We start from the raw sequence: 22,702 nt of genomic DNA, 5'->3' as shown, positions 1-22,702 counted from the left end.
GAAGACAGATAAGATCACACTCAAGGCCATCTGAGTTACAAACAATAAAATAAAAATATGTACTGCTAGAGCTCATCTGGTTTCACTAGACATAAAAATATACCAGAATTAGAAATGAATAGTTCATTGATGAACAATCTGGCCTATAAGAAGAAACTTAGCCAAGTTAACCATTACTGTGTCTAAGCAATAAACAATTGAAAAGATATAACTCCTATATATAAATGATCCAGACAAACTCAGGATATGTGACAAACAATAAAATGTTAAGCCTGAAGAAGTGAAGGCTAAAGATATAATTCATCTTTAAATAACTGGAGGTTGACGTGTGGAATAGCTAGTTCTTTCAAGAATGGAACCAAAAATAAATAGGAATTAAAACAACTTACACTCAACATTTTCACAATTACTGTTTCACAATTACTGTTGAGTAATAGGACAGTCCATTTAGTGAACACTTACTGGCTGGCCTGCATTGAACAAGATGGTTTCTAATAGTCCTACAAATTTGATTTGATGACAGTTTCTTTGATTTCTATATGCTATTCTCAAAGATTAAAAAAAAAAAAGAAAAAGAAAAAATAAAAGACCAATTATAACAATGTTGGTTAAACTTGCAAGTCCCAGTTAAACTTGCAGTTTTTCTAAAAAAGAGTTCATCTCAGCCAGGCAGTAGTGGCACATCCCTTTAATCCTAGCTCTCGGGAGGCTGAGGCAGGCAGATCTCTTGAGTTTGAAGCCAGCCTCTGGTCTATAGTGCAAGTTCCAGAATAGCCAAGGCTATACTGAAACTCTATCTTCAAAACCAAAAGAAAGAAGAGTTAATCTTTAAGATTCTAAGTATAGTAGAATTTAGGGAGCCCTTTTCTCAAAGGAGTGGGGTGGGGGGCAGAAAGGGGCTGGAAAGATGGCTCAGTACAAGTCAAGGTACTTCCTGCCAAGCCCGAGGACCTGAATTTGATCATGGTGGAAAGCACTGATTCTCACAAGTTGTCCTCTAACCTTTACACATGTTCCTCAACACATCCACACCATATACGTATATGTATGCACACTCAATAATACAATTAAGTTCATTTTACATTTTAGAAACAATTATACACATCAAAATTAGGCTCACCATCATAAAGTAGTTCTACTAGTGAAAAAGAGCAAATTAGATCTCAGAGCCACTAAAATCTAACCTTAAAAAACTTAATTTAACATACTTCTTCAAGGGGCTAGAGAGATGGCTCAATGGTTAAGAGCACTGACTGCTCTTCCAGAGGTCCTATCCCTAGGAGCCACATTGGTGGCTCACAACCATCTGTAATGGGATCTAATGACCTCTTCTGGTGTGTCTGAAGACAGCTCCAGTGTGCTCATATACATAAATAATTCTTAAAAGGGGGTTGTAACTAAACAAACAAGCAAACAAACAAACAAAACCCATACTTCTTAAAAACAATCCCACCCCTTTTATTAGCAAATTCCTGCAATCTGAGCACTTGGAAGGCCAAGGCAGTATGATTGCCAAGCCAACTTGGGCTACATGGAGTTTCAGTTCAATCTGAGCTTTGGTGAGACCCTCTCTAAAAAAAGCTGAAACTTAGGGCATGGAGGATGGACCATGGTTGAGAGCACTTGATGTTCTTGTGAAGGTCCCAGGTTCAGTTTCCAAAACCCACATGACAGCTTGCAACTATCTCTAACTCCAGGTCTAGGAGGTCTGAGGCCTTCTTCTGCCCTCTACAGGCCACACACACCACATACACTCATACACATAGTCCACATGTATACATGCAGGCCAAATATTCATGTATGCAAAATAAAAATAAATGTTTATTTAAAAAGGCAAAAGCACAAACAAAAAACAGAGAAACAAGAAACATGATTTTCAAAGTACTTTGGATTGAAAGAGGTTCTGCTTAATGTCTAAGCAGTTGGATTTCTGAGTTTGAGGCCAGCCTGGTCTACAGAGTGAGTTCCAGGACAGCCAGGGCTACACAGAGAAACCCTTAAAAAGATACACAACTAGCTTTTCAGCATTTTATCTTTGCCTCCCCAACCCATTCTGATAAATGACAAGAGATTTTACTTAGGTAATATTGAAAATTTTAATGTAAAAAAGATAGGCTGCCAAAAACATGGTTAATTTTGAAAAAGTGATAGTCTGTCAAACCATGAGGAGAAAGTCAAGTATATCATTTATTATGGGGGTACACACCGTTAACCCCAGCACCCAGGGAGACTGAGACAGTAGGATTACAAAAAAAAAAAAAAAAAGAGGAAGTTTGAGGCTACCCTGGTTGACATACCCATGGTTCCTTGTGTTGTGAATACAGGAGATTCAATAGCATCCTTGAGCCTCCACACATACCCAAACACACAATTTCGTGTGCATACAAGCACACACACACACACACACACACACACACACACGAAAATGAGATAAATATAACAAAATAAAAAGTAAAAATGCATGTTCCCACCTATAATCCTAGCAGATGATAGACAGATAGGCAGATCTCTGTGAATTCAAGGTTAGCGTGTTCTACATAAGGCCACCTAAGAGGCTATATAATGAGATCCTATCTCAAAACAGTTACTACTATATCTATAAGTTCAATGATCTCAAGTCATCTTGAGAAATGACGGGGAAATGCTAAGGACCTGACATATAAAACCTGATTTGCAGCACGATTTGTCTCATTATTTTATCTAAGGGCGTGGTGGTGCCCACCTTGAATCCCACCTCAGCCTGACTGCCAAGTGAGTTCCAAGACAAGCCGGGCTAACAGAGGAGCTGTCAGGGGGTACATAGGAAAGAAAAAGTAGTACATGAAAAAAAGTACTGTTTTATGATAACGAACTGAATGTATATCCAAAAAAATCCTTTTAATGTATCTATGGAGTCTTTGTCCCTGCTTCTGTTAGTATTTTATCTCTTTGTATGGTTGTCAACTAGTTAAGTCCTCAAGACAAACTGGTCTTTTAACTCTTTTCTTTCTTTTTGTTTTTTCAAGACAGAGATCCTCTGTATAGTCCTAGTCCTGGCTGGCTGGAACTCCCTCTATAGCCTGAGACTCAGGGATCCACCTGGCTTTGCCTCCTCAGTGCTGAGACCAAAGGTGTGCAGCCCTTTAACACCCAGCTAACATTTCCTTAAAAAGATACACAACTAGCTTTTCAGCATTTTATCTTTGCCTCCCCAACCCATTCTGATAAATGACAAGAGATTTTACTTAGGTAATATTGAAAATTTTAATGTAAAAAAGACTAAGTCAATTTTTTTTTTTTTTTTTGGTTTTTCGAGACAGGGTTTCTCTGTATAGCCCTGGCTGACCTGGAACTCACTCTTAAAGATTAAAGGCGTGCGCCACCACACCCAGCCTAAGTCAAATTTTTAAAGCAAACATGCCATAACAATATGGCGTCATTTCCATAATCACTGCCCATAAAATGGCATCAGTACAAAAATCTAAGCAAAGACCGTAGAGTAGCAAGTAGAGTGCCAGGGAACGTTGGCTTTAAGAAGAAGCTTTAACAGGTAAGAAAGGAGGAGCATAGGGCATAAGTGTAAGCATGCAATTCAAATTTACAAATTATAAAAATTCTCCATTCTTACATCTGGTTTCTTTTGAATGGCTAAATTTTAGCCTAATTTTTTTTCCCCTCAACAAGCCAATTGGACAAACTCATTTACCCAAATTTACATGTAAGTAATGTAGAAAAACCGGAGACATTATTCAGATGAGTAAATTCTATTCGTTTTCATCATCTCTGTGATCAGGTTGCAAAGGACAAGCTCTGTGAAAAGAAGAGAACTTCAAGTCACTTAAGTATCAGCTGTATAAAATCAGAACATTATAAATGCAGTAGGTCTGCTCAAGTAACTAGAGAAAAATTAAACTTTGCTAATTAGCAAGGGTAAACAAATTTCAAGAACTACTACAAAACTTAACACTATTCCCTGTTGTTTCATGGAATCTCCATTTCTCAGTTAGTACGTGTTGTGAGTTTTATTTAAAAGGAGTATCTCTGCCAGGCATGGCAGTGTATACCTATAATCCAGCACCCAGGGAAGCTGAGGCTGTAGGATTACAAAAAAGCAAAACAAAAAGTGGAGTACCAAGTAGTTGGCTAGCCAGGACTATGCAGTAAGACCCTCTCTCAACAAAACAAGAAACAAACTGGGAGGTGGCTCATCCAATCTTAAAGGGGACAACAGGTTTAGTTCTCAGCACACACATAAGGCAGCTCAGAGCTTCCTGTAACTCAGCTCCAGGGCATTCAGTACCTTCTTCGGCCCTCCACATATACCCATACACACAATTGGGTTCTCTCTCTCTCACACACACACAAATTAAAATGAAATAAATATTACAAAATAAAAAATAAAAATGCAGGCTGGTGAGATGGCTCAGTGATTAAGAACACTGACTGTTGCTGGGTGGTGGCGACGCACGCCTTTAGTCCCAGCACTTGGGAGACAGAGGCAGGCGGAGGCGGATTTCTGAGTTCGAGGCCAGCCTGGTCTACAAAGTGAGTTCCAGGACATCCAGGGCTATACAGAGAATCCCTGTCTCGAAAAACCAAAAAAAAACCAAAAAAACAAACAAATCACTGGCTGCTCTTCCAGAGGTCCTGAGTTCAAATCCCAGCAACCACATGGTAGCTCACAACCATCTGTAATGAGATCTGATGCCCTCTTCTGGGGTGTCTGAAGACAGCTACAGTGTACTTACATATAATAAATAAAAGAAATCTTTGGCCCAGCAGTGGTGGCACATGCCTTTAATCCCAGCACTTGGGAGGCAGAGGCAGGTGGATTTCTGAGTTGGAGGCCAGTCTGGTCTACAAAGTGAGTTCCAGGACAGCCAGGACTATACAGAGAAACCCTGTCTCGAAAAAACAAGAAAACAAAAAAAAAAAAAAAAAGAAAGAAAAGAAAGAAATCTTTGGGCCGGAATGACCGAGGCTGAAGCAAGTGGGGCCGGAGAGAGGAGAAAAAGTATCTGAAGACAGCTACAGTGTACTTACAAATAATAAATAAATAAATCTCTTTTTTTTTTTCACAAATTTGCGTGTCATCCTTGTGCAGGGGCCATGCTAATCTTCTCTGTATCATTCCAAATTTTAGTATATGTGCTGCCGAAGCGAGCACTAATAAATAAATCTTAAAAAAACAAATAAAAATAAAACTGTATGTCAGCCTGTAATTCCAGCACTGGAAGGCTGAGGCATAAAGATTGTTGCAAATCCCAAGTCTCACTTGAATTGCATAGTGAGTTCTGGGACAGCTTGGGCTACATAGATAGATTCTACAAATAAATAAATACACGAGAGCTGAAGAGATGGTTCAGTGGTTAAAAGCACTGGCTGCTCTTAGAGAATATCCAAGTCTAGATGCCTTCGTGTTAGACATGTCAAAATGTCCTGTAACTTCACTTCCAAGGTATCCAGTGATCTCTTCTTGCCTCCCAGGGACCTCTCCTCACCATGCACATACCCATAAGCATAATTAGAAATAAATCTTTAAAGTAGAAATATGTCAAATATATACATGTATGAAACTGTCAAAACTTATTTAAAATCTCATTCTTACACCATTGGTTTGAATGTTAAGTTGATTCATAAATAGAATATAACCTGTTAAATAAATTTTCATAATATATAAAGTTAAAATCCATTTGAGTAGAGAAAGCAATATAGCAAGCAAATTGCCATATCTCTTGGACTACAAGGATATATTCTGTAAAAATAACCACAAAATCAGGGCAAGAGGGATGGCTCAGCGGTTAAGAGCATTGGCTGCTGTGCCAGAGGTCCAGAGTTCAGTTCCCAGCACCCACATAAAAAGAGAGCTTACTCTTTTAGGATAGGAGTTCATATCCCAGCACCCACACAGAACAGTTCAACCACCCATAACTACAGCTCCCAAGTATCCCCGATGCCCTCTTCTTGTCTCCATGGGCATACACACACATACACTTGTAAATAAAAATTTAAATTTTTAATATTTAAAATTATATTTTTAGGAAAATCCTGTTAAAGAAAAATTGACATTTCCAAGAGAATGGATGAAACTAGAGACCATCATGTTAAGTGCAATAACCAAGACTCTGAAAGACAATTATTGAATGTTTTCTTTCATACACAGAATTTAGATTTAAATTTATATATACTTGTCCATGCAGATGTATGTGAAGAAATAAAATCAAATAGAAAAGGGACTGCGAGGTATGAGAGCAAGAGTGGAGGAAGGACTGAGAAGTTCATAGGTCTGTGTGATGAGATTCAGAAGGAAGAGGACGGATATGCAAAGGGCAGTCAGCATGGATACACAATAGATGTGTGCACATGAAAGGTAGCAGGCCCCTGGGAGGGCTCGTGTCACCTGACTGACAGCCCAAGTTTTATTTCTGGGTCCAATGGTGGAAGAAAAATAACTAACTCCTGGAAATTGTTTTCTGTTCTCCACAGATGCACTGTGGCACAAACACACACAGACAAAAATGTAACTTTTAGAAATTTGACTAAAAAGAGGAAAACATTTATCTAAGTAGTTCTCCATGCAAAAGGAGCTTGCCCTGCTTGGGGCCAAAACAAGACTATAAGGAGTAACCATAGCAGAGTATGAATTGAGAAGTTCATATTCCTTCTCATATATTCATTTACTATTTCAGTAAAGGGATAATAAAATTTTCATAGACAATGGCAAATCAAAGAAGTAGCCTATAAATAGTATAAACCTCTGGAATCTAGTTTTTGTTGTTTTGAGTTTTCTTGTTTGGTTGCTCTGAGTTTTTTTGTGTTTTGTTTTATTTTCTTCCCAGGACACTGGACCCAGGGACATATGCTAGACAGGTACTCCACCAAGGAGCTACAAACACATCTCTGGTTGTGGTTTTTTTGAGACTATCTCACCATGCACTCCAGGCTGGCTTTAAACTCATGGATCTCCCTGTCTCAATCTTTGTAATTAAAGGCATGTATCACCATGTCTAGCTATTACTGAATTATTATACTATGGATTAAACTTGTTTATAAAACTATATAATTTATCTCCATGTGATGGAAAGTTCTTTTTTGTTTTGTTTTGGTTTTTTCTATTTATTTATAGACAGGGATGAGTTATTAAGTATATATGTAAGAATGGTGAAGTATGGTTTAGTGGCCAAGAAGTCACATATCAGTTCTTAGCTCCTATGTCAGGTGCCTCACAACCACCTGAAATTCTAGTTCCATGACACTTGTGTCCTTGCTCTCTGTAAGTTCCTGCACATATGTGGTACATACATATATATATGCATAAATAAAAAATAAATCTTAAAAAAAAGAATGACTAATCAGAACCCAGACCAAGCTGTAGTGGCTCACGCCTTTAATCCCAGTACCCGGGAGGCAGAAGTGGGTGAGATCTCTATGAGTTCTAGGCCAGCCTGAAAGAGAAAGTTTTTCTAAAGAAAGAGTTCCAGAACTCCCAAGGCTGTACAAAGCGAGTTCCAGGACAGCCAAGAGTATAAAAAGGAAACCCTGTCTCAAAACAAACAAACAAACAAACAAAAAACAAAAAAATAAAAATAAGAGGTTGAATCCAGGACCTTGTACTGACAAGCCTTTTGTCACTGATACATCTCCAGGCCCAGTACATAAGACAGGAAGATATAAGACCCCTAGCTACATAGTGAGTTTGAAGCTAGCCTGGGTGACCAGGTGTAGGGGATTACTCATGATTCAAGCTCATCCTTGCCCTAGTGTGTTACTATAGAGAAAGCTAAATGTAGCCAAGTATGGTAGTTTATAGTCCTAATCCCAAAACCAGAGAGACAGAGAGGTTAAGAGGGCCAACATGGGCTGCAGAGGGAGAGCATGGGCTGGGTGGGAGAGTAAGGAAGCTGGGTAATGGTGATACAGGCCTTTGATCCCAGGACTCAGTAGGCAGAGGCAGGAGAGTATGAGTTCTAGTTCAGCCTGGTTTGTAGAGCAAGTTCCAGGATAGCCAGGGCTATGCACAGAAACCCCATGTCAAAAACAAAGAAAGGACAGAAAGAAGAGAAAAAAAACAGAGTAAGGAAAAAAGCTGAATGACTACAGCACTCGGGCAGACTGCCTAATGCCCACAAGTTCCAGAGTTCAATCCCTAGCACAGAGAGAATTGCAGAGAGATAAGAGGTTTAGAGTAGTACCTTGTACTTCCTCCAAAGTACATGTAAAACCTGAAGTCTTCATATTTCCTAATTACTTTACAGGCCTTTTGGTTTAGTGAGCCATAAAGAACACCGAATCTCCATTCCACACTGCACACACTTTTTCTCTAGATCAAAGTGAAATTACTTTCAAGATGAACTCTCTATAATCCATTATTTCATAGGCCACATTTAATGAAATCATTAACCAATGTTCAGTGTCGTCCTTCTCTTTGTTGTTGTAGTGAAACTCCAGGAGGCTTAAGATTAATATTCACCGTCTAATTAACCCTTGAGATGATCTTCAAGGCAGTCGTCCAGTTTGAGCTTCTCAAGGTTTTCTGAGTTACTAAAACCAGTGGGCTGAGTAGATTTGAAGACCTGGTTTTGTTTGCCTTGCAACACTGGATGGGCAGGTGCCACTTGGTCCAATATTAGTGTGGTCTGGCCTGAGTCTCTAATGGATAAGGCACAGAAAGGTAAGCGAGACCCCAAGGAGGTTGGCCATAGCTTTTAGGGACTTGCTGGAAGATGAGGGGGCGTCTGTTTCATAATAGGTAGGGCCCGATGTGCTGGTTAGAGGGACAAATGACTCGACCTGCATGGGGAGGACCAGAACAAGGAGCAGCAACAGTCCCAAACAAAGCCTGACCGCCATCCTCTTAACCTTGGTGGTCGGGGTTCCGAGTAGCCAGCTTGCTGCTTGTTGAGCTGGAAGTTCCCCTAAGTTTTTGGCTGGTGTGGAGATTACAAACCAGGTCTTACTTTCATGAAGACATCACAATGACAATGTAATGGTACCACACCCTCTCTTTCTACACCCAAGTACTTTTTTTGTTTTGATTTTTGAAGCAGGATTTCAGGTAGTTCAGACTGGCCTCAATCTCACAAATACTTTCTTTTAGAATTAAAACTTAAAAAAAAGTCAAGAAGTGGTGGTATTCAGCTTTAACCCCAGCATTCAGGAGGCTGAGGCAGGTGGATCTCTCTGAGGTCTAAGCCAGCCTGGTCTAGAGTGAGCTCCAGGCCAGCCAAGACTATATAATGAGATCCTGTCTTAAAAAAAACGGGACAGGGGGGTTGGCTCAGCGGTTAAGAACATTGACTGCTCTTCCAGAGGTCCTGAGTTCAATTCCCAGTAACCACATCGTGGCTCACAACCATCCATAATGGAATCTGATGTCCTCTTGTGTGTCTGAAGACAGCAACAGCGTACTCATATACATAAAATAAATAAATCTTAAAAAAAAAAAAGAAAGGAAGGAAGGAAACTTTTTTTTTTTTAAGATTTATTTATTTATTATATGTAAGTACACTGTAGCTGTCCTCAGACACTCCAGAAGAGGGCGTCAGATCTTGTTACAGATGGTTGTGAGCCACCATGTGGTTGCTGGGATTTGAACTCTGGACCTTCGGAAGAGCAGTCGGGTGCTATTACCCACTGAGCCATCTCACCAGCCCGGAAGGAAGGAAACTTAAGTGTGAGAGCAGTGAATGGCTCCTCTGGTAGTGTGCTTGCATGTCATTTCACTCTGAACACCTTGGGTTCAGTCCCTGAGACCCGTGTAGAGGTGGAAAGAGAACTGACTCCTGAAAGTTGTCCTCTGAGCTCCACACACCCTTTATAGCATGTGTCTTGGTTTTGATACTTAGAAATCTAAAAGAAAGAATTCAAATATTTTTTTCCTAATTTTTTTTTTAGGTGCAGAATAATGAAGCTAATGCCTCAAACATGCCGTGTTTCTCCACTGAGCTATATCCCCAGCCCCACTCCCTGTTAAAGATTTATTTATTTATTTAATATATGCTAGTACACTGTCACTCTCTTCACACACACCAGAAGAGGGCATCAGATCCCATTACAGATGGTTGTGAGACACCATGTGGTTTGCTGGGAATTGAACTCAGGACCTCTGGAAAAGCAGTCAGTGCTCTTATCCACTGAGCCATCTCTCCAGCCCCTTGAGTTTGGTTTTTAAGGCAGGGTTTTTCTGCGTAGCCTTAGCTGTCTTGGAACTCACTCTGTAGACGAGGCTGGACTCACAAACTCACAGAGATTCCCTGCCTCTGCCTCTTATGTGGTGGGATAAAGGAAAGAAGGCATGTCACACCATGCCCAGCTTTTTTTGTGATTCTTACTGAAGTTGAGTAGACTTCAACTTCAACTTCAAGATAGACATTGATTGTTAGAAGTTCATAGTATGTAGCATGAAACAAAGTTTGTACCCAGATAAATAATTATTGGTACTTGTTATATTTTCATATAGTGTGTGTATATATTTTGCAGAGTATACTTTTTCTTTTTTAAAGAAGATTTTCATTTTATGTATATTTATTTTTATGGGTACATGTGTGTTTGTGCCCAACTGTATTGATGTACATCATATACTGTAGGACCCCAAGGGGTTAGAAGAAGCATCAGACCCCCTGGAACTGAAATTACAGACAGTTGTGAGCTGCCGTGTAGGTGCTGGGAACCAACCACAGTCCTCTGCAAGCAACAAGCCATCTCTCTAGCCCCAAGTATTATACTTTTGTACTTAGAATTTTAGTTCAGTATTTATCACTAGCATTCTCATTTCATTAAAAACTTAAAACCAAGCTTGCATGATGGCACCTTTAATTCCAGCATTGGAAAGGCAGATAAATAAATCTCTCTGAGTGTGAGGCTAGCTGAGTTTGCATAGTGAATTTCATAATGGCCAGAGCTACATGATAGAGGTCCTGTCTCAAAAAAAAAACAAAAACAAAAACAAAAAAATCATTTAAAAAATTCCAGCCTCCAGATCCCAAAGTTCGAGGTCAACCTGGTGTACAGAATGAGTGGGATTCCACCATAACCCGAGCTGCACTGAGAAACTCTGTCTCAAGGGAAAACAAAACAAAACCCCAGCCACAGATTTTAAAGAATTCTTAAGGAATTACAGAAGACTGAAAACAAAAACCAAGAAAAAATATGGAATTACTATGAATAGTTTCTGTAGAGAGGAATTTCTGTTTAATTTCTCTATTTTATTTGTATATGTCTTGTGAAAGTTCAACATATAGTATTATTACTTATTTTGGAACTGGAAACTAAACCTAGCACTGCAGGCATGCTGAGTAGCAGACTTCCTCGGAGCTACACCCTCAGTTCCCAACTAGTAATTGTGTGCGGTATAAGGAGCTTAATGGAATTCAAACTAGATGAACTGACATAGAAATTTCTTTTTGGGAAAAAAAAAGGCAGAAAAAGAAGAGACAAAAGGAGGGAAGAGAGGGAAGGAGGAGGCAGACACACAGAAGTGTGGCAGCTCACACTTCTCAGCGTAGTGCTCGCTTTAGCAAGTCGAGGCAGAGGATTGCAAACAGTTCGAGTTAATCCTGGGCTACATACAGAGACTGTCTCAGAAAACAAATCAAAACAAAAAGCTATGAAAATTAGAGGAATAATAAATGAAGAGGAATCAAGTCTCTTTAGAGTTAAGTAAAAGTAAATAATTTTTGAAAAATATTTGAAATTTTAAAGTGACATAAATGATTAGAAATTAAAGCACAGTTTTCATTTTCTCACTAGTCCTGAAAGAAACTTTAAAATTATTATCCCGTTTGTCTTATTTTTAGGAGGATATTTCCTTGTTTTCCAGCACATCGACACTTACTTTCTCTTTGCTTTTCCTAAGCCACTGGTTCCTGCTTCTTCAGGAGCCTGGTTTTCCTTTTTAGACTCTTTAGGGGACAGCCTGAAGAATTCCCCGATGCCTTTTTGCCACTTGGGAGTTGGGCGCACACAGACTGGGTTCCCTCCTGCATACTTATTTTCAGCTGTAAAATAGAAACAGAACTAAATAAAAACCAATGTCATTGGCATTCTCCACCCTACCCTCAGTCAGAGCTTCTCTGTGTAGCCCTGGCTGTCCTGAAACTTGCTCTGTAGACCAAGCTGGCCTCGAACTCACAGAGATCCACCTGCCTCTACCCCCCTGATTGCTGGGATTATTGGCGTGCGCCACCACCTGGCTTTGCCATTCTTTTTTTTTTTTTTAAAGATTTATTTATTTATTTTTATGTGTAATGAGTACACCATTGCTTTCTTCAGACACACCAGAAGAGGGCATCAAATCCCATTACAGATGGTTGTGAGCCACCATGTGGGTGCTGGGAACTGAACTCAGGACCTCTGGAAGAGCAGCCAGTGCTCTTAACCTCTGAGCCATCTCTCCAGCCCTGGCACTGCCAGTCTTTAGCATCATAGTCCAGGTATTAACGTGTTCTATCGTAATTTAGACTGGAGAGATACTCAGTGGCAAAGACCACTTGCTGCCTCTCAGAATGCGAGAGTTGAGCTGGAGAAAGGGCTCTGCAGCTAAGCGTACGCGTTTTCCTTGCAGATTACCCAGGTTCCAGTCCCACACAGTGTCTTGAAATCTTCATAACTCCAATCCTGAAAATCTGATGCCTTCTTCTGGCCTATATGGGCACACATGTAGTACACAGATAAACAGTGAGCAAAATACTCATAAAATCTTAAATAACGAAGACTAGAGTTTGATTCTTAACACCCGTATCAGGTAATTCACAACTGCTCATTATTCCAGCTCCATAGAATCCAATGTCAGGTACCCATACACAGGTGTCTGTCTGTCTCTGTCTCTGTCTCTGTCTCTGTCTCACACACACACACACACACACACACACACACATTTATATATTAATCCCTTGATACAGAAGCCTGATGTCCTGAATCCAATCTCAAGGTACCACATAAAGGTAGAAGTAGAAAACCAACTCCCAGAAGTTGTCTTCAGACCTTATTCGTGCCACAACACATATATACACCCCCGTAGCAACAATAATACATTTTATAAAATGTATTTTTCCTTAATATACGTTTGTGCCATATAAGATAAATTGTCCAAATTTAATTTAGCAGATTTATTTATAATTTGTTTATTTATTAATTTATGAGGGTTTATGAGTGTAAATTTGGTTCAGAGATTGAACCCAGAATCATGTGCTAGGCAAGTGCCCTACTACTCAGGTATGTTTCTTAGAACGATTAGGTTATTTAGTTAAAAAATATATACACTGTGAGCCAGGCTAGTGGCAGAGGCCTATAAGCTCAGCTACTTGGGAGGACAAAGCAGAAGGATCCAAAGTTCAAAACCTGCGTGTATTACCAAGCAAGCACAAAGCCAACGCAGGCAGGTTACTGAAACTCCAATCCCAAGCCCTCTCCCCATTACAGATAGAGCTAAGAACACAGTTCAGCAATGGACTCTGCCTGAAATGCCCAAGGCCATAGATTCAATCCCCAATACCTGGGGAAGGGGAAATGTTAAGCTTTCTATAAGAGTAAATCCTACTTTTCAAAGCTGCTGGCTCCTTTGCATAAGAAAAATACCATTCCTGGTTATATTTTAATATAGGAATGTAAAATCAAAATTCAGAGAAAATTGCCCCTTTAAAAAATATAACAGGAGAATGGTGAATCTCACCTACAATCCTGGAAACCCAAGTTTGACCTGCTAATCCCCTAAATTGAAGATCTTAAAGACAGAGAGATCAGAAGTTGAAGGCCAGCTTTAGCTACGTAACAAGTTTGGGGCTACCCTGAATTACATGAGAACGTGTGTGTGTGTGTGTGTGTGTGTTATTCCAGCAGTGGGGAGATGGAGGGCAGAAGGATCTGGAGTTCAAAGGTGTTCTTTGTACATAAAAATGTTGAGGCCAGCCTGGGCTACATGAGACCTTGGAAGAAGGAAAAGGGAGGGAAGGAGGGAGAACAAAAGGGAGGAGAGAGTTAAAAAGGAAGGTCGGATAGGGGAAGAACTGGGGAGTAGAGGAGGAGGGAAAAGCAGAGACAAAAGCAAACCAATCTGGGGCAGTGTGGTTAGCTCAGCGGTAGGGTACTTGTTCAACATGGGCAAGGAAGGCCCAGGGTTCAGTTCCCAAAGATTGCATGCATGGTCAAACAGACACTCACATACATCCCCCAACCGGAAACGCGGTAGTACAGTCAATCATCACCATAAATCTAATGAGGAGACACTTAAGTAGCCTCCAAGAAAATAGTAACTGTTAACAATTTTTAAAACACCATTCAGAAAAGAAAAAAAAAAGTTTAAAAATATACTGCCCCTCACCACCAAGACATGAATTTTCCATTGGACCCTCACCCCCATCCAAGCCTGCTGAAAGACTAAGGCTCCCTTAGAGGGCGAGAAAGAAATTTAGGTGTGAGAATGTCAACGGAAACAAATTCCAGAGGAAGGAAACTAAGTAAAAATAAATCCACCGCGGGTCAGGACCACACAGGTTAGTACTGCCTTGCCCGGCCTGATGCTCTCGGGGTGTTACTTCAGAAGCTTCCACGACCCTTCCTACCTTTTCTCGACGAACTTGAAGAATTGGTGACAAAGGTGGAGGAGCCAAGCACCTTCCTAGGGGCTTGAGAAGCCACCGCTGCAGAGAGAGATAAATAGGGGCGTTCAGAAAAGGCAGGAGGGTTCGGATCCCCGAGCTTTGTTCTACAACAGTCCCAGGCCAGTAAAGAGGAGGGAGATGAACAGCAGCAAACGACCTTGCCTGTTCTCTGCAGCTTATTAGCAGTGAGGGCCGGGAGCCTGCCTTCTAGCTGCTCAATGGGAGGCAGCCATGGGCGTCTCCACCCCTGGACAGGCTGCCTAGGGAACCCCCTGCCACCTCGCTGCATCATTTACCTTTTCTGTAGGCTCCTGGAACGTAGTTTGCTTTGGTCCGCACCATGTTCACACAAGAAGAGACAACTTTCACCGTCACCCCAACTGCAGATGTCTCAATTAGAGAAGAACCCGAAAATGATGTTCCCGCCACCGTTTAAATGGGTCTCTTTCCCGCGCGCTCCAAGCGCTTGAGAACCTCGATTCTTATTGGTTCCGCGCCTTCACTCTGGACCAATTGACAGCGTCCAGCAGTGACAGCCTCGAGACTTAAGGTTTTGCTGGCCAGTCAGTCCATCAGCCCCAGTGGTCGTGATTTGTACCTCCCTGGTAGGCGGTGCTAGGACTCTGGGTGGGGGAAGAGGGGGGCACGAAGTATGGAGGTGAGGTAGATAGGTTGTGAACTAGCCAAAATAAAACCAAGTAGAGATAGGGATTGTAAAATTTCTTCAAAAGTTACCAGAGTTAAATCCATGATAATTAAACACTGAAAGTGAAAATTAAGTGGACTTTTCTATGTAAATCATAACTAAAGTTTAGTATCCTAAGGATGAACCCTACTGTGTTCTAAAACAACTTTCTGAGGCGGGAGAAAGGAAAACTCAATTTAGTTTATTTAGTTTACAGTGTTTTAAAAACCGTTTTCAGATCGCATGAGACAAAAAATTAGGACAAATTGTCCATACACATATAAAAATAAGTAAATAAAATTTAAAAAACATGGCCAAAGAATTTTTTAAATGCCAAATGTAAAAGGGTCACAGCACCAACCCACGTGAGGATAACCCTGCAAAAAAGAGATCATATTGTCTGACCCATATTTCAAATTACAATATTCCTAAGAATTTGTGTTTGTTCTGAATGCCATGCACGAAACAAAACCGTATGTGCTTGCTGCAGAATGCTGTCTGTTAATGCTTGTTTAAAAGATGACCCTTCAGCATGTTACAGAACTACTTTTCTGCAGTGAATTATGCTTGAACAGCAATGAAATCTATTCAGGGCCTTAACCAAATCAACAATTAATAGTATATTCAATTTAAAGATTTTAAAGCCAGGCCTACTGCACCTTGTAATCTCAGCCCTGAGGAGGCAGAGAGACTGGGAAATTGTGAGTTCCTTGCCAGTCTGGGCTAGATCACAATATTTTAGAAAAAAGAAAAAAATATAGAAAGGAAGAAAAGAAAAGGGGCACAGTAGTTGAGAGTATTGCTGCTTTTTCAGAGGAACCCAGTTCAATTCCTAGCACTAGCATGGCAGTTCATTCATGGCAGTAACCAAGCTCCAAGTGACTTGGCACCCTCACACAGACATGCAGGCAGGCAAAATGCCAATACACATAAAATTAAAATAAATCGTTTATTTAAAAAAAGAAAGGAAGGAAGGAAAGGAAAGAGCTAGACCGAAAAAACAGGAGCTGGAGAGGTAACTCAGCAGTTAAGAGAACTGGCTACTCTTCCAGGGACCCTGGAGTACACAGGTTCAATTCCTAGCACCTCCATATCAGCTCACAACTGTTTGTAACTCCAGCTCCAGGGGATCTGACACATTGACACAGACACACTCAGGCAAGATGGGAATCAATGCACATAAAATAAATCATCAAGAAAAAAGGAGCCAGGCTGTGGTGCAGGCCTTCAATCCCAACCCTCAGGAGGCAAAGGCAGGTGAATCAAGGCTGTCCTGGAACTCTACAGAATCAGCTCCAGGAAGGCAAAGGCTACACAAAGAAAAGAAAATGGAACAACCAAACAACTAGACAAACAACTCAAGTGAAAATAATGAAAAGGTTTAGGCAGTCATTAAATTAACATTATAATCTTAGCAATTGCCTGTAGTTTATCTTACTCTGGAGTGTTAAATTACTGCCAAATTCTCACATAAAATCAACAAGTCAATCAACAGACATTCCATTCTTGTCATTCACCCTCATGAAAATGAAGTGTTTCTTTTCAGTTTTTGTTTTTCTTTTTTAAAGATTTATTTATTTTATGTATGTGAGTACACTGTAGCTGTACAGATGGTTGCTGGGAATTGAATTCAGGGCCTCTCCTCACCCTGGTCAAACGACCCCACTCCTTCTATTTGCCCCTGCTCTCTCCAGCCCAAAAGACTTATCATTATATCTAAGTGCACTGTAGCTGTCTCAGACATACCAGAAGAGGATGTCAGATCTCATTATGCATGGTTGTGGACTACCATGTGGTTACTGGGATTTGAACTCAAGACCTTCAGAAGAACAGTCAGCGATCTTAAACACTGAGCCATCTCTCCAGCCCTTGAGCCCTTGTTTTATTTTTCTAGACAGGGTTTCTCTGTGTAGTTCTGCTGTCTTGGAACTCACTATAGACTAGGCTGGCCTCCAATTTAGAGATCTACCTGCCTCTGCCTCCCAAGTGCTGGGGTCAAAGGTGTGTTCCCCACTGCCAGACTGCACAGTGGTTCTTAAAAGGCATTGTTTCCTTTCACTTAAAGGCCTTCTATTCCAAACTGAATTGCCTAGTTGAACTCAACATTCTAGAGTCCTGCAAAGAAAGGTCTCAGAGAACTTTTTTTTCTCTTACATTTCAAGCAAATGACTAGAGTTTCAAATATGCCTTTTCACTCCAGGACAATATACATATTATTGTAGTTGTGTTTGTTTTTGAAACAGTGTTTCTTTGTGTAGCCCTGGCCATCCTAGAACTAACTCTGTAGACCAGGCTGGGCCCAAACTGAAAGATATCCTCCTGCCTCTGCCTCCTGAGTGCTTGGGTTAAAGGGAGGCTCTAAGTGTTGTCTTGCTTTTGTTTGTCTTTTAATGCCAATGATGTTTATGAGGAATGCAAGTTAGAGAAGGAACACACAAAAAAGCATGAGACATACCAAATGGTTTTTTTTATTAAAATGGCTACTCTGGAAGCTGAGCATGTGACACAATTGGTATAATACTTGCCTAGTAGGCATAAAACTCTTAGTTTGCTTCCCAATACCACATAAAGCTGGCATGATGGCACATGAATACAGTCCCAGCCCTTGGAAAGCAGAGGCAGGATGATCAAAAGTTGTGCTATCCTCAGCTACTGGTGAGCTCATGCCCAGCCTGGGATATGTAAACCCCATCTAGAAGGAGGGGAGGAGAAGAAAGAGGAGAGAAGCAAGATGGTGATTGGGCTCCAGGCAGCAGCAGGAGGGTCTCTCAGAATTGAGGCCAGCCCAGAGTTCCAGGACAGCCCATACTACAAAAGACCCTGTCTCAAAAGACCAAAATAAAACGAAACAGATTGCTTTAGAGAAGTCCTTCTCTAAATAAAATTAAATAAACTCTCTGTGTTAAATAAAACAGAGAGCTATGTGATTTAAACATGAAAATCTCAGAGAGTTGAGGCCCAATGCATTAAGAATAGTTGTAGTTGGAAGAGCAAATGACGCAGCAGGTAAGCACACTTGCTACCAAATCCATTCTCAGGACCCACGTGCCAGAAGAACAGAACTGTCTCCTGCAAGGTGTCCCTTCTCCAATCTCTACATGAAACATATCCACCCATTATAAAACATCTTAAAGAATAAATATAGGGGCTGGTGAGATGGCTCAGTGGGTAAGAGCACCTGACTGCTCTTCCGAAGGTCCAGAGTTCAAATCCCAGCAACCACATGGTGGCTCACAACCATCCGTAACAAGATCTGACTCCCTCTTCTGGTGTGTCTGAAGACAGCTACAGTGTACTTACAAATAATAATAATAAATAAATCTTAAAAAAAAAAGAATAAATATAAACACTTGAAAGAAAAAAAAAAAACAGCTGGGTAGTGGTGGCGCACGCCTTTAATTCCAGCGCTGGGGAGGCAAAGGCAGGCAGATTTCTGAGTTCAAGGCCAGCCTGGTCTACAGTGTGAGTTCCAGGACAGCCAGGACTACACAGAGAAACCCTGTCTCAAAAAACCAAACCAAACAAACAAAAAAAAAAGTGCATGAATTAATGGAATTTCTGATTAAATTTATATCTTGCTACTTGGGATGTGACTCAAGGCCTTAAGTATGAAGCTCAGTCTCTACCACTGAGCTGCTAAACTTGGGAATTAATAAACATAGAAAAGGTTACATTATTTGAATCACTAGAATAATAATCAGATTATTATGAAAAGAAATTTTATTCTCATCATTAGTTAACATTTTGCTTTTTTTAAAAAATTTTTCGGTCAGTGAAATGGCTGGGAAGGTAAAGGCTCTTGCTGTCAAGCCTGACTGTGTTTGATTCCCGGGACCCATATGGTAGAAGGCAAGTGTACTCTCCCACAAGCTGTGCTCTGACACCACATGTGCACTGTGATTTGTAGTAGCCCACAGACATAGGTAATTTTTTGGTTTTTTTTTTTTTTTTTTTTTTTTTTGAGTTTTCCGAGACAGGGTTTCTCTGTGTAGTCCTAGCTGTCCTGGAACTCACTCTGTAGACCAGGCTGGTCTCAAACTCAGAAATCGCCTACCTCTGCCTCCCAAGTGCTGGGATTAAAGGCATGCAGCACCACTGCCTGGCATATAATAATATTTTAAAGACAGGGTTTCACTAGTAACTAGGCTGGCCTTGAACAAAAGTCTATCTACCTTTTGCCTGCTAGAATACTGGGGTTAAAAGCATGTGCTAGCACACTCGGCTAATGTAATTTATTTTTCCAAGATTTTTAATTTAAAAATTTTTTGTTTAATTAAAAATTTTTTTATGTGTAAGTGTCTGCACATATGTATGTGTGTTACATGTTTGGTGTCTGTGGAGGCTGGAAGAGACCAGAGTCTTTGGAACTGGAGCTCCAGATGTTTGTAAGTCTTTATGTGGTATAGCAATGAGATTCTAGTCCCAATTACAGACAGAACTAAAAATAAGAACCACCATCCTCAGATCAAAAACTAGTACCATGCTTACAAATAGCTTGCCAAGTGCTGGGGTTTTTGCTTTCCTTTGATTGTCCAACTGGGGATTGAACTGAGATTCTTGGATACTCAGGAGACAGGGTACCACTCAACTTTTTGCCTAGTCTTCCTCTAGTCCACCTCCTTTTTATTTTGAGAAAGGGCCTCGCTAAAAAAGACTCGCTTTGAGTTCACTTAGTACCACAAGCAGGCTTTGGATTTGATATACTCCTGACAACCGCTGTTTTAAACGTTCTATAATCAGAATCAGACTAGATTTGAAGGCTGTACCCATCCTTTGTGGTCCTACTTTCTTTTATTCCGTCTACAGCTCATTTATAGGTGCGTGTATTGTCTTCTTAGCACAATTGCCACTGGTCGTCCTGGAGTTGCCCCTCAGTGCCAAAGAATCATCCGAGCACGTTTCTCACTCGTAGATCCGGAAGCTGAGCGAAGCCTGCGCGACCGAGCGGGGCGGTGCAAGCTTGCGGAACCTTCATCGACGAGGTCGGCGCTGCGAAGGGAACCAGTCCAGGGCGGGACGAGAGGCTTTTGCAGCCCAGCTGGTTCCGGCTGGGGAAGATGGCGGTGGCTGGGGCGGCGTACCGGGAGCCGCTAGTACACTGGTGCACACAGCAGTTGCAAAAAACTTTCGCCCTGGATGTCAGCGAGGAAATCATACAGTAAGATGGGTACCGGGACTGAGGGGGAAAGCAGCTCCATGGGAGGGCGAACGGGAAAGCCGGGAGGACTAAAATGTTGAGAAGAAAAGTATGATTAAAGGGACTGCGGTCTTTAGAGTTTGAATTTTGGCTTAGACTTATTCAGTTTAGCCTCTAGATAAGTATGCCAGAGTCCACCCACTCTCCTAGGAAAGTGGCAAAGTAGTATTTAGACCTGTAAGACTGTCCCAGGAATCGGTTTGCTTACAGATTGTGGAGAGAATGAACAAGTCAGATTGGCTTCCTAGAAATTCCTTACTTTGAACGTTGTAGTTTGTATCAAGCAAGACCCAGAATTTACAGGAGGGGCGACATGGTCCAGTACCGATAGTTCCTAAATCGAGTCCCACCTTCAGTTTTCTGTTTGCTACTAGCCAGTTTTGGAACCTTTGTACTCTCTTCTTTATTTAGAAAATTAATACTAGCTAGAGCTTGCCTACAGTGTTTTAAAAGTCTTGCAAAACAGATGGCGATTACTTAATATTTTTTGAAATGATTAACAATTTGTTGCACTATTATTGTATACCAGTCTTTGGGCAGTCAAGATGATGTAGTTGGAGGAAGCTGAAGGTCTTCTGGGAGCACGAAATACACTTCTCAGTATCCAACAAACTCTTCAATAAAGAATATGCATTATGATTTGAAATTCTTCAAATGTACTGGAAAAAATGCTTTGACCTGAGAGCTGAAGGACAGGCAGAGGCTCGGGCTCAGAATATTCAGAGGGAGGGGAAGGTTTCAAAAAGAGACTTGATTAGAAAGAAAACAAAACTAAGAGTTTTCCTTAATTTGATTCTGTGTTGCTGGAAACAAAATTACTATTCTAGAATTATAAGAAATAAGGTCAGTTTTCTGAGTTTTGGGGAAAATAATTTTTTTAAAGGAAGAGTTAAGACATACTGGCTGTTTTAAACTTCAAGCTGTAAGTATGGCTTAACACCTGCTTACATTTTACAAACAAGTTAGACAAGAAGTGTGCTGCTCATAAGGACTCAAGCATGCTATAATATTATCTGAAGTACTTATTAAGTGTTCACTAGTTTGCATCAGGCTATTATGTCAGGATGAAAGCTGCTGCTGTGCTTGGTTTGACATTTAATTTGAATAACACAGATGTAATATTGTAAGAATGTGACTAAGTTTATATAAGTGTCCCAAATTATTATTAATTAAAGAATTATAAACACATAATTAGCCTTCTAGTCTTTGTCATATTAGAAGACATGGAGATCAGTACACAGTTAGAAAAATACACTTTATTCCACATCTGCGTGTATTCATGATTTGATTTTGATAGATGAGACTTGCTGTATAACATTTGGATGCATGTCTTTTAAGTGGTTAAATTGTTGAAATGACATTTACTACTATGTACCTGGGACTCTTTTTTTTTTTGTTTTTTGTTTTTTGTTTTTCGAGACAGGGTTTCTCTGTGTAGCCCTGGCTGTCCTGGAACTCACTTTGTAGACCAGGCTGGCCTCAAAGTCAGAAATCCGCCTGCCTCTGCCTCCCAAGTGCTGGGATTAAAGGTGTGCACCACCACTGCTCGGCCCTCCCCCACTTTTAAAGAAAGATAAGGTCTCTGAACTATGGAGTTTGGGCTGGCCTCAAACTCACTGTGTAGACCAGGATGACCTCAAACTCCCAGAAATACACCTGCTGCTGACTCCTGTGTTCTGGAATTAAAGACAGGCATCACTGGATTAGGCATTGTGTCTTTACTTTTTTCATTTTAATTTTTTAAAAATTCTTTTTAGTTATTTTGTTTTTTGGGGGTTTTGTTTTGTTTTGTTTGTCTTTGTTTTGTTTTGTTTTTTTTGAGACAGGGTTTCTCTGTGTAGTCCTGGCTGTCCTGGAACTCACTCTGTAGACCAGGCTGGCCTCGAACTCAGAAATCTGCCTGCCTCTGCCTCCCAAGTGCTGGGATTAAAGGTGTGCACCATCATTGCCCAGCATTTATTTTAATTTTTAAAATTTTTATTTTTTTTACGTGTATGGTTGTTAGTCTGCATACATGTCTGTGTACCATGTGTGGATCGTGTTCTCATAGACTACTAGAGGTCATCAGATCATCTTGGAATTGAACTCAGGTCCTTTGGAAGAGCTTCGAGTGCTCTTAACCACTGAGCCATCTCTCTAGCTCTCTCTAGTTCATCTTATTTTATTTTTTAGTTAAGTCTGATGACCACAGTGTAGCTCAGTGGTAGAGATATGTGCAAGGCCCAGGTTCCATCCTTAAAACAA

General features: G+C 40.7%; 2 protein-coding genes and 1 non-coding gene across 12 annotated transcripts in view; 1 reads left to right on the top strand and 2 right to left on the bottom strand.

The window, feature by feature from the left end:
- Trip4 (thyroid hormone receptor interactor 4) overlaps nt 1-22,702 on the top strand; it is a 79,950-nt gene that overhangs the window by 3,529 nt on the left and 53,719 nt on the right. For 2 of the 10 annotated variants that reach the window (NM_001357872.1, NM_001170907.1), the window contains one exon: nt 20,174-20,419. In NM_001357872.1, the coding sequence (NP_001344801.1) occupies nt 20,319-20,419 (101 nt within the window). In that variant the 5' untranslated portion in view covers nt 20,174-20,318. Of the gene's footprint in view, nt 1-6,818; nt 6,971-8,034; nt 8,651-20,067; nt 20,420-22,702 lie in introns of those variants that run through there. The other 8 variants (NM_019797.4, XM_030244463.1, XM_006511296.4 and 5 more) reach the window with 8 other exon arrangements.
- Nucleotides 1,796-15,024, bottom strand: Pclaf (PCNA clamp associated factor). The gene is made up of 4 exons (NM_026515.2): nt 14,873-15,024; nt 14,538-14,615; nt 11,813-11,975; nt 1,796-3,789 (listed from the first exon to the last, which is right to left on the bottom strand). Exons 1-4 carry the CDS (start codon nt 14,916-14,918, stop codon nt 3,744-3,746), a joined length of 333 nt encoding a protein of 110 aa, NP_080791.2. The 5' UTR covers nt 14,919-15,024; the 3' UTR covers nt 1,796-3,743.
- Gm23248 lies at nt 5,039-5,146 on the bottom strand. The gene has a single exon (XR_003948545.1). It is a non-coding gene; the product is annotated as a U6 spliceosomal RNA (small nuclear RNA).

The sequence above is a fragment of the Mus musculus genome, chromosome 9 (assembly GCF_000001635.26).
Source record: "Mus musculus strain C57BL/6J chromosome 9, GRCm38.p6 C57BL/6J".
Lineage (NCBI taxonomy): Eukaryota > Metazoa > Chordata > Mammalia > Rodentia > Muridae > Mus > Mus musculus.
The sequence above is the reverse complement of the archived record's forward strand: the minus strand, read 5'-3'. Positions and strand labels throughout refer to the sequence as shown.

Excerpts from the sequence above, each read along its gene's own strand:
- Pclaf (NM_026515.2), bottom strand. The coding sequence starts at position 14,918 with ATGGTGCGGACCAAAGCAAACTACGTTCCAGGAGCCTACAGAAAAG. Across the intron at positions 14,616-14,872 it reads TCCAGGAGCCTACAGAAAAG|CGGTGGCTTCTCAAGCCCCT; the intron begins GTAAATGATGCA and ends CTCTCTCTGCAG. Across the intron at positions 11,976-14,537 it reads TTCAAGTTCGTCGAGAAAAG|CTGAAAATAAGTATGCAGGA; the intron begins GTAGGAAGGGTC and ends TCTATTTTACAG.